Source organism: Mastigoproctus giganteus, chromosome 4, assembly GCF_048544385.1.
Source record: "Mastigoproctus giganteus isolate SK-2022 chromosome 4, ASM4854438v1, whole genome shotgun sequence".
In the NCBI taxonomy this organism is placed as follows: domain Eukaryota; kingdom Metazoa; phylum Arthropoda; class Arachnida; order Uropygi; family Thelyphonidae; genus Mastigoproctus; species Mastigoproctus giganteus.
In genome coordinates this window covers 193,743,807-193,755,933 of record NC_143578.1, presented here as the reverse complement: position 1 = coordinate 193,755,933, position 12,127 = coordinate 193,743,807, and the positions used below count along the sequence as shown (strand labels likewise).

Sequence of the window (12,127 nt, the reverse complement as noted above, 5' to 3'; positions counted from 1 at the left end):
GCAGCAAGCCCTCGTGTTACTGACACACTCTAGTCTAATCAAAGCACAGGTTGAAGTGCACAGTTTTTTAAATTTGAACTGCTCACCAACAGGTCTAAAGACAGTTTTAATTTTTTTAAAAAAGTAAAAAAGATAATAATAAAATAAAATAAAAATAAATAAAAATAATAAATTAATTAATATAGAACATGGATAGGTGGCATAAAGAAATGAACAACTTTGAACTGGATGGGAGGGATTTGTCACTCTTTTTTAGGAATTGTCTGGATATGAGCAAATTTCCAAGCAGAAGGGAAAACACCTCTGGAATAAGAAAGTGAGAAAAAGCAACACAGAACAGGAGTAAGCTCAGGAGCACAGGTTTTGAAAACAAGTGGAGAAATATCATCAAGACTGTTCAAAATCCTTCTGAAAACCTTTTGAAGGGAGACCACAGGAGGCACTGAATGGAGTGTACTGGGAATGGTAGGTGGCAGTTTACCATAGAGCATTCTGGTTTTGACAGAGGTGGGGAGATATGGGCAAAAGTTGACCAATCACTTTGGCAAGAGACCAGAATGCTTGACTACTATTTGGACAAGAAGCAAGTTTTCTACTCTTAGCCTATTCAAAATCTAGTTTGGACTGATTAATAAATGCTTTACAACTTTTGCAAGCTTTGGTAGAGGCAGAAAATGATGCTAGAGATTTGGATACAAGCCAATTGCAATATGCAACATTCTAATCTTGAACAGCGTTAGCACATTTATTGAAAAACCAAGGTTTAGATAAAGGATGAGATTTTAAGGTGGAGTGTGGAATAAAGGATTTCATCCATACAAGAATAATGTCACTGTCATGATCTGAGCAAATGTTGACATTAGAAGAATTGAAACAGTAATCCGACTACGGAAAAGAAGAAAAGTAATCTTGCAGATCATCCCATTTTGCATTCCTGTAATGTCAAACAACAAAAAGTTGAGAATGGCTATGAGAGAAAGGCTCCATTGGAGAAGAGACCATCACAAGTTGTGACCTGAGGTACCTAGAGCAGTGGTCTTTAAACATCTGGAACCCTTGTTTCTAAATATTATTTCTGTAGAATCCTACTCAGTTAATACGGTTTTTAGGTATATAAATGACTTAAAATTTGTAGAATCATAATATGTACTTTACTGAAACAATTATTATTATAATGGTGAGGAGAAGTAGAAAGGAAATATAATTATGGGAAAAAAAATATATATATATATATATATATTTTTTTTTTGTGAAACTTCAGAAAATGTCTTGTGAAACCCAGCTTGAATATCACTGACCTAAAGGACAACAACACCCCAAACGTGTACTTGAAGGGTTGTTTGTAAAAAAAAAAAAAAAAAAGCTCAAGAGGAGGGGAGTTTGCCAGAGATTTGCTCTGGAGACTAAACACTAGTTCCAACACTTCAAGCCTCCAATAAGAAAAGTGGTGGTATTGCACAGGTAGATGAGAGTCATCTACCACCTAGTATTGCCTGGTAACACAGAGGGGCAGCATTCCTCCATGTGGCATGGGTGCCACACCTTGACTCCTCCTTAAGTTAGTTTGCACCTGGGTGGTCACCTCCAGTATACTAGGTGCCATATTTCAGGACTTGCACATGGGGTTACTAATAATCCTACCAATGTGAAGGTGCAAGCAGCAGTCAGGAAAATTAGACCAGCTATTCATTAACAAGTTAGAGGACCCAATGCAGCCTTTAAATTTCATTGTGGACATAATTTTAAAAATTATGTCTGCAGCAAAATGCATATAAACCCCAATGTTGTTTGTCAGGAAACAGCAGCAACTTCAGAATATTGTATTTTGAACAACTCAATATTGAATTAATCATGACATGCTGTGCTTATCCATTTGATGGATATATATCCTTGTTCAGATCTGAGAAATAAGTTATGCTACTATGTCTGTTTATTGATGTTAATTTTGCGATAATAACAGACCGAGTTAGTTGTAGGCCAAAAAAGTCAAGAGAATCATTTATTACCTCATAGAGAACTTTTTTTAATTTAACTTTAGTATCAAACCAAAAATATTAATATCAGCAGAGCTTATGAACCTAACACCACTGACATTCGTCAATTTGGAAAAGCAGACGTCTAAGAGTATTTTTAATTTGATGACAATATGAAAAATATTACAGTTCATCAGTTCTTAAGTTCATTCTATACACAAGTTTTATCTGAATTATGAATGGGGGATGGGGAGAAGTTAATCTACACTACAATTCTCAATGAAAACTGAGAATAATAAATTGCAATAGAAGATATCAAATGGAGCCTCCAAATTAAGGAACAAAGTTTATTGTGATGAATAAAAAATTTCCTTAATAAAACAGATAAAGGTTGCAAAGACCAGAAGTTAACAACGTGTCAAGCGAGTGCTATTTTATTTCATTCATTTTGATTCAATTTCTATTTTAGAGGTTAAAATGTATTTAAGTGTATATTCACTTATAAAAGTACGATTCATGGCTAAATCACATCAAATTCACTTATTTGCACTTGTTCTGGAAAGGAGTGAGAAATTCGTGAAATATTTTAGAGTGGGGGAGGGGATACAAGGTATTAAAAGTTTGGGAACCTCTGTTGTAGACAATCTGGCATGAAAATTAGTTACACAAATAAAAGCTATGAACATTGTGAGAGAGAAGGAAAATTTAGATTTCAGACTAACCAAAAACTGAACAAGTTAATAGGAATAATTTTAATAAAAATGTATGATTAGATGTGGAAATAAACAACACAATAAGTAAAGTAAGACAGCATTGGAATTCAATTAAATTCATTTTGAGCAAAAGAGAAAAATTAGTTGTTATAATAGTTTTAAAGCCTATTTTAACCTCTGGGGCTGAGAGCTGGATAAGAAACAAAGTGAAATGATCATGGAGAGCGTAAAAGATATTTGTAGCAAAAATTAATGGTTGTTGTTTGTTGTTTTATTTTTAGGAGCATTAGCAACTAAGGCCATATTGCTTCGGGGATATGCGGTGGTCATTCCCTGACCTTTCCGCATCCTCCGTATTTGGTGGTCACGGGCTCGAACCCCGGTCTAATCAAGAAGTGTGTGCTATGCACTGCTACTCCTGCCCACCTGGCTACGGAGGCACCTGCAAAAATTAATGGTAATAGACCCAGAGGAAGATAGGAAGGTGGATCAATGGCATCAGGGAAGCATTACAAGAAATGGGCTTACTCTGGCTATGGCTAAAAACCTGATAGGAAAGAGGAGAGCATGGAAAAAAGTGAATAATAATAATAATAAAAAAAAAAAACCGATAGTACAAAAGGATTGATCTGCATACCACAATGATCTACAGATAGTTCTCAACTTTATGAGTTAATTCATTCCTAGTGTGTGCTCGTAAAGCAGGAATTTATTTCCCACAGACAACGTTAAAAGTAGAGGTTACATTATCAACAATGAAATTAGTTAGCTCATTAGTTTGTTTAAACAATGATTGATTTATCCAAAGAAATGAAAAGTAGCCTGTAAAATCAAGCAAATTATAATAATAAAGAAATTATTTATGACTTACAAATGTTAAAGAATGTTTATTCTTCATCATCACCATCGATTAAATGCACACTCTATGATCACTCATTATTTGGCTCGGCACTTGGTTTGTTGCACAATCTTCAGAAATGTTTCAAGAGACGTTTGTTTCCAAGATAATCTTCTCTTTTCTTTATAAAATTTCGATAGCATGCACAAACATTTTTTAACAGAACGCACAAATTGCAACTAATATGATTTGCACGGAGTAACAAGTTTACGAAGCTTAAAAAAAAAAAAGGGAATGAAGAGAAGATTCTGAAAATTTATTTATTTGTTTTTTATACGATTGAAGGTTTCAGTAAAGAGGAAACACATTTCCCCATAATAACGTAAAAAACCACACAACAGAGTTTACTACCCGTTTATGATTGCTTGCAGTAACAGAAAAGGCCAATAAACTGGAAAGTGCAAATTGTTCTTATTGTTTTATGGTAGGGACCTCCAGAAATGTGCTTTAGAAAAATATCACAAAGCAGTTCAAAATTGGTTGTTATAACAGAACATATGATAACGATGGAAGTGTAGTGCATTTTAATGATTTGAATCAGTAAATAATACAATTTCCACTACAAAAATGACCTTTTAAAGAGTTATATAGCAAAAATTTCAACTTCCGAGGTTGTGGAATGAATCACTAAAAAAACAGTGTATTATTGGGTTCACATTACGATATTTTCACGATACGATGGTGTCTCTTGAACGGATTAATATTGTAAAGCGGGAAACACTATATTGTATAGCTATGTGCGTGGTTTGAAATGTGGTATTTATGAATGTTTAACATACATTTTTTGCAATTAATGTTCATATTTTCAATTTTGTTGACACTTGAAGAAAGGAAAAAAAAAAAACACATAAACCCGGGAACTGCCTGTATACACTCACTGGGTGCAAAATGGATGAAGAGTGCTGACCAACAATCATACAGAAGGATAAGTAGCCTACATCTGTAACAGCTATTTAAATTTATAGGAATAAGTGACATCCATTTGCAAACATCTGCTCTGAGGATATGAATTCTGATTAAGTTTTAAAAAATCTGAATTTTTAAAAATTTGTTTTGCCTCAAAGCAGTTATATTAATTAATAAACAATCATTCATGATTTTACAACTATTTATAGAGATTTCCTTGAAGACATGCTAAACTACAAATTTTTTAATTCTTAAAATTTAAGCTCCTGTCATTTCTGACAACAAATAAAATTTTAAGTTACCTTTTTAGGCTTCAGTGCTGTCTTTGGTTTTGCTATGTCTCTACAAGCTTCTAGCATAACTTCTTTTTTTGAATTTCGATCAAAAATTCGAAAGAAATTATTGTAGGATCCTGTCATTATATAACTGAAACAAATAATTTTTCAGTATTATAGCATCATTAGAAATATTTTTAAAAAGCACTCATTAAAAAAATGAAAAGTATTTCCTTTTTCAAACTTAGCTTAATTTTTAAGAAAATCTTACAAGGAGATTCAGAAAATAATATTTTGCTACAGTGAAAGTATTAATTATGCAATATGATAATTAAATATCAGTCCACATACTTCTGGTTGTGTACACTTCAGCATATTTTCTTGATAACATTTGAAAAACATTCTTTGGTAGAATATTGAGACTACTAATGGACTCATCTTTACGGAAACAGAAGAAGGGAGACAAATTGTTTTTTTAAGCAAGTAAGGAGAGTAAGATCTCCATGATGAAACGGTTCTAATGTTATTTTCATAATTTTATCATCTTGGGCATAAGCCTCGAATTTTATATCTTCTAATTGAATTGCCATATTGAACCATATTGAATTGCTTCAAGAAATGTGAAATTAAATTCAAATGAAATTTCAATGGTGAATGAAAAAGATGGAAATGAAAAAAACAACCTACCATTATCCAAATGGTTGCTACGTAACAACGTTGTAGGTTTTAACACGGATAACATTGATGAATTTGTATGAGTCAATGACAACTTATTAACTAGTGGTCTTCCGACTGACGATGACATTGTAAATGCTGTGCTCAACAAAGAATATGATGACAAGTGAATCAAAATCAGTGATGTGAATCAAAAGAGAATCAAAACAAGGTGCAATGGACGCATTAGTAAATTTTTTTGAAGGAACTGAGGCAAGTAATGAGACTTAACGTGTTGAGTGTTTTAAGGGGAAACTTAAGAAATATCAAAGTGAAATCTTTCAAACAAACATCAATTAAGATTCATAAATAAAGACTAATTGAAATTGTGTTTAGTATTACGTGTACTGTAGTTTATACTAGCATATTAATACAAATAATATGTAGGTATATATTTATATTATTTTTTTCTCTCTATTTCTTGTTTTTTGAATCTATCTTTTTATCAAGTTATTGAGAATTTAAAAAACGTAGGAGGTAGATTTAATTCATCACTGATATAAAGGTCTCATTGTCGAATGGCCCCTGGGGTTTGCCCATCTCTGCTATCACTGATATAGCAAGTGATGGTTATAACTAGGAAATTTTGTTGGTCCCTTGATGCTCGTTATAACCAAGTTCGACTGTACTGCAGAATTTAAATTGCTTAAAACCTCTTAAAATACTTTCCCGACTTTAATCATTACTATACAGAGTGGGCACTTAAGTTCAACTACCTAATATTCAGAAGGCTCCTCTTTAAGAACAGCCTAGTTTTATTGTGGCAGGGACTCAAGTTCTGTAAGCATGCCACAGGGATACAAGTCCATGGTGACTCAACTGTTTCCCAACGTTATTTCAAATTAGATGATTGTGGATCTCTCCTCCAAAGGGTTCATCCCACAGATGCACAGATGGATTGAGATCTGGTGCCTGGTGGTCAAATTTTGAATTAGGCTGAATTCACTCCTGTACCTGGAACAAGTTCTGTACAATTCTGGCCTGAGACATGATACATTACCCTGTTGGAAGAACCCATTTGCAGATTGACACATTGCAACCATAAAGATATGCATCCAGTTGAAAACAGTTTCCAGATCAGCTGTGGCATCCAAATGTTACTCCACTGGTATAAAGGGACCCCAGTGTGCACCATTAAGTGCATATTGCCACGACCACTACCACCAGCCTTCATTATTGACACCTGCAGGATGTCCATGGATTCATCCAGTTTTTGCCATATTCTGGCCTCCTATCAGTGTGAAACTAGCAGAAACAAGGATTCATCAGATCATGGAAGAACATTTTTCCAATTCTCCACTGTCCAAATGTTGATATTCCCAAGCCCAATGTAACAGTACCTTGTTGTTGCTTTTTTTTCCCCCTGACAAGGAGAGGGACAGAGTTTGGTCATCATCTGCAATATCCCATCTGTTACAAGGTATGAGTTGTGCATTATGAAATGCCTCTTTGTTTACTGCTGTTGTAGTGGGTTATTATTTGACCAACTGTAGCCTTTCTGTTACCCTTTACAGGTTTTGTTAACTATTGGCTTCTCGCGTCAACAAGCTGCATCTGACCACAGATTATCTGGTTATGGACCAACTGACAATTATTATTTGGCTACTGACACACCCAAAACACAGTTGTACATGAAAGCTTCAGAAGGGTTGCGGCTTCCGATATACTTACTGGTATGTCTGTTGGCAACTATTATGCCATAATCAGCCACTTAAAATCTTTCGTATTGCCCATTCTCAAATGAATTGCACATATACAAGATCTCTTATGTATCTGCCCACTTTCTTTATATCATGATACAAATATGTAATGCTTTTACTGAAAGTGCAGTCCACTTCATGAAAAGGGTAGGTATATCTAATGACATGCCCATTCAGTATATACAGTAATATAAATTCAATTTTGTTTCTGATCTCTTGACATCAGATTGCCATATGAAATGAAGCTGATCTGCAAACATTTTTCTGGGAGGGGCACACCTAACCTGTTCACAGATCAAGATCTCATCTCTATTACAATACTCATACACTTATTGAATTCAAATCAAATGAAAACTTACCTTATAAGAAAGTCATATACAAACGTCTAATAATTTTGATCTATTGCCTTCTGAATTTTGTATATAGTTGTCACTATCTCTCCCTTCTGCACAGTGCAGTTTTCCCTCTAAATGTAGAATACATTTAGAGGGAAATAAAATAAAATGATATTATATACTAGTGAAAAAACTGCATGAAAGGTAGAACACTATTCGACTCAACGGTGGCTATATCAGTAGCCACCATCAAGTCACTCTGTGGAAGCAAGTACATTCTGTGAATATTTTCACCATCTATAATCCCCATAATTCGCCGCTGCAGGCCATAACACAACAGACAAAACATACATAATCTGCATCCCCCAATTACTTATTTTTTGATATTTTTATTTCAGGTTAATGTTTAGTTTACTGTTATTCAGCCAGTACATCAAAAAAAGGTAGCAACCAGCATTCAACAAATTATTTCTTATTTCCACAGAGTAGTGTTCTACCTTTCTTTCTTAATATTAAGAAGTATTCTTCAACTCCTATATTAGGTTCAAACTGATTACATTAACAGTGCCAACAACAGATTTAAATTTCCATGAAATTAAAATTTTACTCACTTGTCTGTGCCATTCCAGCAGCACTCAAATTTGTCAAAAATACAATCATTCTCATAAAGGCTACATAACTTGGAACGCAGATATTCATGAACTGGAAAACATTCTACAGGCTTTGTGTCCATGTTAATATCCCAAAGTTTCACAGTTAAGTAGTCCCTTGAGATCATGTAGCGGCCATTCCTACTAAATTTTACATCTGATATACTAGAGATAATTTCAGAAAAAAAACTTCTATTTGTAGCATCTTCAGGTTCTTCAAACACTAGGAGGGAAATATAATGGTTACACAATATGCATCAGAAATAATTAATTTTTAATAACCATTTAATTATTTGCATTTATATATATATTTTCATGCACTGAGATGGCAGTGCATGTTATTAAATGTTAGTCAAGTTGACTGCACACGAGGAACAACCACTGACAGCTGGGATTAAAGAATCTCTTATATGAATAAGATTTCAGGTTAAAGTAATTAAAGAAAAAATATATATAATAATAATTAAATGTTTACTAATTCATCTTCTCTGCCCAAAAAAGAAATGGCTTTTAATGCATGAGAGTAATGAAAGTCAAATCGTACTCATCTGTGATAGACAATATATGTTTTTAAAATAGATAGCAGTCACATGTTCATTATACATTCTCACATGTCAGAGTGCCATTAGGCAAGTGTCCTATTTATTTTAAAATCTGGTAACCCTGTCCTGCAGCCAGCTACCATAGGACCATAGCAGGACACATAATTGTGCAGAACATCAACGTAGAACATAATTCATGGTTCCTTACATTGGAACAGTGAACCTGGTCTATACCAGGAGAAATACCCCCTCCCCACCCAGACCAAGATACCACCTCCTCCAAATTTCACAGTTGGGAAAATACAATCAGATAGTGTTTTCCAAGCAATTTCCATACTCAGAACATTTATCAGAATAGAAGAGTGTGTGCAGCATGACTTTTTACTCCATACAACCGATTTCTATTGTCCCCCCACTACAAACCATGCTTGGTGTGCCATGCCAATCGATGGCACGAATCTGTTCTTGTCATCGTTTGTTTGTTTGTTATTTGGTTTTTAGGAGCATTAGCAACTAAGGCCATATTGCTCTGGGGATATGCAGTGGTCATTTCCTGACCTTTCCGCATCCTCTGTATTTGGTGGTCACAGGCTCGAATCCCGGTCTAATCAAGAAGCATGTGCTATGCACTGCTGCTCCTGCCCACCTGGCTATGGAGGCACCTTTCTTGTCATCAAAGGCACGTGGGCTGCAGTTCTGTGAAAAGGCATAGCACGTGTGGTGAAAACCCTTAAAGGTTTGCTTATAGCTGCTCTCAGTTCCAAACTTATTCTCTAGGGTCTGATGGGGAGATGAGAGGTAATTGGCCATCTCAAAGTCCAGAGGCAACACTGGGCTGAGTGTTAATGTGGACTTTCATTTCTGCAAAATGTTGTCAACTCAGGAATGTTTTAATTCATGAGTAATAGCACACAAGCATTTTCCCAACTATCATTCTCCTCTAAAACTTTGTGGGCTCTTTCTGCCTGCTCTTAATTCAGTATGCAGGTTTGAAAAGAATTCTGGACTAACTGCTGATGACCTTTGTAGTCATGATTTTATACAATTAGAGTACTCCATAGATAAAGAAGGTAACAGATTTGCACACTTCAGAAGTGTTTCCTAATTTAACATATGCCAAACTTAAGGAAGGCATTTTCATAGGATCCCAAATTAGGAAAAGCCTGAAAGACAATGCGTCTGAAACACAGTTAAAGGCAGTAGTACATGGTTTTTTGGGTAATAGGAAAGAAGAAAACTACAAAATGTGGTGTCTAATTTACTCTAGTACTACAAAAACATGGGCTGCTGAATGCCATTCAAAATTCATTTTTTTCATTCCTATCTCGAAATTTTTCCAGAAAATTGAAGAGATGTGAGTGTTGAACAAGGGAAGTGGTTTCATCAAGATATTTCCACGATGGAAAAGCGGTACCAAGGTTTTAAATTACAGGTAGGTCGATTAAATATCATTGAAATTAACTATTTCGCTATGATTTATATTTTTTTCCGAAGTTAAACGAGTTACAGAGAATGTATAATTTTTTTTACACTTGTATTACAAACTTGAATTATGCATGCATACAATTATATATATAATATATATCTATCCCTTTATTTTAACATTAAACGTTAGTACACCTTTTGATGTAGACTTTTTATGATTTTCGGAATCAGAGCTTTTATTTTCTCCGCAATGAAAATATGTGATTTTCAATGTGGAAGTATGACAAAAAATAATTTTTGCTGGCTAGTGTAATTGTGCAATCCAAAGTTCTCTAAACAGTATAAATGGGTTGCTAGGATAAGCACATGCTATTTTATCAGGAAAGCTTGGGACCAGAAGCTTTCTGGATTTTGGGTCCTTTGTAAGAGAAATTGGAACATATGCAAGATAAATAATTAAAAATATTGTATTAAGATTTACTTTATCTAAAAGGTAAGAATAAATACAAATTTTAATACCAATATAAAACAAATCAATGACAAACAAACAGAAGAATACTTTAAATTAAAACATGTAATTACAAAATAAAAATGAACACAATATATATAAAATCGGAAAAATTAAGTGTAGATAAGTGTAAAAAAAGTATATAATAAGAGATATTAGAACTTCTATATTAAAAGTATGTGTATAATTAAAATATGCTAAAACCCCAGTATAGAGCTATTATGAAATTGAAGAAATGAATAACAAGGATAATTATTCATAATTTTATAGATAATCTCATTTGTTTGGATCTACATTACATCATCAATATATCTGCCATGATAAACTATTTGACTAAGGTAAGGGGATAAATAAACCTTTTCAATCTCAGTTAAATGTATTTCTGCAATAGGACTACTAATATTTAATTCTCTTGGGAGCTCAAATATTTGTGTTATACCCTTCCCTGTATGCGAATTAATATTAAGATATTAATCAAGGCTAAAATGTTATAAATCCTAGTATGCACTTATAATTGGCCATCAGTATGACCTAAACTGCATATACATCCATTATGTATAGCACATTCACATTAGTGTACAAGGAAAATATCCAAAGAAAAGATCTTGGTTCTGCAATTATAATCTAAAAACTGTTGTGTAACTTTCATTTATTTTTACAGCATAACTAAGTGCCATTAGATAAGGGCTTATCTATCTAGTGAAGCAGTCAAAAATAAAATTATAATATAATAAGTAAAAGATGCCAATGGAGCAAGAATTGAATCATGATACTAATGGGATACACTGCTTTGTGGATTTTAACTTGTTTGAACAAAAAAGGAAAATAACAAGTGTGCAGATATTAATATCTGCAAGCTTTTCCACCGCTATAAGATCGAATCTTCTCAATTTATAATCACATAAGATGCCCATAGAGTCATTGTGCACTGAAATAACTTGGGTTCTATATGAGATAAAAACAATCTGTAGAATCCATTGGGAAGGTAAATTATTAGTTTTTGGGGTACATAACCATAAGATTATTAAGAATCAACATAACTTCCATCATTACTGATACAAAGTGTAGTATGATTTTTGCAATTACACAAACACATTCTCTAGATGTGCTCCAGTTACAACATTAATCGTATTTGTGATCCTGGTAAGAAGATCATTTAGCCAGAATTTTAGACGTAAACCACACTTCTAAAGTTCTAGAGATGCTGTCTTAGTGAAAGATGTTAGCGAAATCCAAGCCAAGGAATGTAACAGATGTGTAATGGAAATGCAAATGTTTGTTGTTGCAATCATACTTCCTTATGATTGTGCCGATGCAGTCTCAATGTCACAATCATACTTCCTGTAGTTACTATGATTGTGACATACTATTCTACAAACAATACTTCCTTAGTATGATTGCAACAATACAAATATTTGACCACAACATTTGCATTTCTGTTACATTTCATTTTCAGGTGCCGCTGTAGATGTTTTCAGATCAAAACAT

General features: G+C 33.8%; 1 protein-coding gene across 3 annotated transcripts in view; it reads right to left on the bottom strand.

Moving 5' to 3' along the window:
* LOC150087293 (serine/threonine-protein phosphatase 2A 55 kDa regulatory subunit B beta isoform-like) overlaps positions 1-12,127 on the bottom strand; it is a 217,783-nt gene that overhangs the window by 30,534 nt on the left and 175,122 nt on the right. For all 3 annotated transcript variants that reach the window (XR_016546876.1, XR_016546877.1, XM_090371959.1), the window contains exons 7-8: positions 8,126-8,387; positions 4,793-4,916 (exon numbers count right to left, since the gene is read on the bottom strand). Coding sequence is in view for 1 of the 3 variants with exons in the window: in XM_090371959.1 (XP_090228085.1) it covers positions 4,793-4,916; positions 8,126-8,387 (386 nt within the window). In the remaining 2 variants the exon portion in view is untranslated. The remainder of the gene's footprint in view (positions 1-4,792; positions 4,917-8,125; positions 8,388-12,127) is intronic.